At 31.8% G+C, this 2,292-nt stretch overlaps 1 protein-coding gene across 1 annotated transcript; it reads right to left on the bottom strand.

The window, feature by feature from the left end:
• Positions 1 to 777: 777 nt before the first annotated feature.
• On the bottom strand, positions 778 to 2,070 carry LOC116351934 (the record flags this gene model as incomplete). Its single annotated transcript, XM_031784091.1, has 2 exons — positions 778 to 1,314; positions 1,401 to 2,070. Coding segments are annotated over 2 exons (805 nt in total), but the record flags the coding sequence as incomplete, so codon positions are not given.
• Between the last annotated feature and the right edge of the window lie 222 nt (positions 2,071 to 2,292).

Genomic DNA, 2,292 nt, shown 5'->3' with positions numbered 1-2,292 from the left:
TGAATTTGAAACTTACTCAATTGCGTTTTTTATAATAAATGGAATTTTAATAGGTAAATCATCTTCAAGAACCGTCCAAAAATAGCTCGTCATTTTGTATTTATACGAAAGAAAATTAACTGAAACTGTGCTTTACATAATTAAAATATAAAATCAAAACTGTTTGACAAATTATGGTCGATTGTTTGTTGTTCACAATGTGAAGTAAATGCGCATATGTCAGTAGTAATTTTCCTATTCTTTAGTAATTGCAAAAGTATGCGGTTAATTGCACTGAAAAGGTAGGTAATAGCAAGATAATTTTCGGAGTGATATACCCCTTGCTGTATTGGCTGGCGAAAGAAGAAGGAGAAAAGTTACCTTTTCCATGAAAGTCCTATAAATATAAAATCCAAAATAATTCGATAACATTTAAAATGGGCTGAATGAAAGCAAAGATTTTTGATCAACAGTGTAAAAATCTGGGTAAAATGAATGAATCTATATACCAAATATTCGATGAGCAGAAAAACGATGAAAAACACGTATAATAAATCCATTGTTTAATTTCAAATGAAATTATCAGAACTACTGAAAGCGACTTTCGATCATCAATCAACAAAAAAACAAAAAAAAAATCAAAAACGAACTTATTATTACTTCTTTATATTCATGGCGCAATAAAAGTCACAAATACATTATTTAAACATACGTGTAACCTAACACGTGCAAATAGATTTAAAAAAAAAAGTGAAGTACAGATCAGCGGTAGCTATTCTTTATTTATTTATTCACCGTCTGATCATATCTGAAACCTTTTGACATTATACGAAAACAAAATTGGATAACCGTGAAAAAAAATTATGCCACACTGAAAATACTGACGATTAACAGTTGGCTTATACAACAAAGTGAAACTGAAATAATTATTAAAAATAATACATTCTAAAGTCATAAAATGTTGTGTTAAAAATTCCAAAAAATATTTTCCAATCATTTTTAAATGGGCCATTTTCTCCTCCAAGATACAGCTTTTTTCCTGAAGCTAGACTCATTGTTTAGCATCTCCAGCTAAATCAAACACAGCGATGAAGTGCATTTTAATATTGTTCAAAAAAAAATAAGCTTTGGTAAATGATTGAAGTGATTATCGTAGTTTGCAGTCTTTTCATATGGCAATGGGTCTGGTTTCACGGCAGTTCAACGACTTTTATTGATTCGCATGGTTTCGGTTGGATTGTGGTGTGATTCATTATAAATTACACAGGATTCGACAAGCCGCTCCAACTTTTTAATGAATGAGTTGCTGAATAAGGGTGACATAATGTCTTCGATCTGTAATATGCAAAAGGTAAGATTACATTATTGAGATGGCAATTTGTATTAAAACCAGTAGGTAAGTTTTTCTCTACACGACTTACATTATCTTGACATATTCCGATCGCAAATACCAACTCCATATCATCGTATTCAACTGCCAAAGCATCCCCGACATTTTTGCTAACATTTTTTGCTTTTTTTAACGCTTCTTGTAATTCTGCTATTCCAAGCAAATCAAACGCACCACTGACATTTTCACGCAAATCAAATTCCACAGCGGTTAACAAATTTTCTAAGTACGACATACTTTCTATTGTTTTTTGAATTTCGATCTGTGATTTTTCTGATTTATCGACACCTGCTTTTGTCACACGTTCTAATTTGAGTTTGATGTGTTTTTTATCAGCAACTGACAAGGCTGGTTGTTTCAGTTGTCCAATCGCTTCCTGTATACTTGAATTAACCAAATGACACCAGCTCAATAGCGGCGTGACGGCAAACACGTAATGATTTCGTGATTCAACGTTTTTCGATCTCAATTCGCTTATTTTTCTCCGCGCATTGTCTTTGTAATCGAGTAGAATTTTGTTGAGTATTTCAATGGCATCATTCAATTCAGTCCATGGTACTTTTTTATCTAATTTGTCATTGAATATGTCGGCTACGTTGTTTAATTTTCCAAGTAGATTTTCAATATCATGCGTATCCGAAGTGGCTATACTGACTGCACAATAGTAAAAAAAAAATAAAACCACACAGATATTTGAATGTCTTCATTTTAACGAACAATGTATGAGCTATGTGACGATCACTGCACAACTAACAATATTTTTCCATGCCATTCGTATTTATTTATATATGTACGTCTTTTCTAACTACATAACTTTGTTCGGTTATTTGTTATCATCGAGTATGCTTGTTTTGGCTGTTTAAAATTTTTTGGAACCTTTTAACAAATAAACATACACGATAAGATAGAGAACAATTACTGCA

Source organism: Contarinia nasturtii, unplaced genomic scaffold (genome assembly GCF_009176525.2).
Source record: "Contarinia nasturtii isolate CC-2019 unplaced genomic scaffold, AAFC_CNas_1.1 Cnas_scaffold_6618, whole genome shotgun sequence".
Taxonomy (NCBI): domain Eukaryota; kingdom Metazoa; phylum Arthropoda; class Insecta; order Diptera; family Cecidomyiidae; genus Contarinia; species Contarinia nasturtii.
This window is presented reverse-complemented; position numbering and strand designations above follow the sequence as displayed.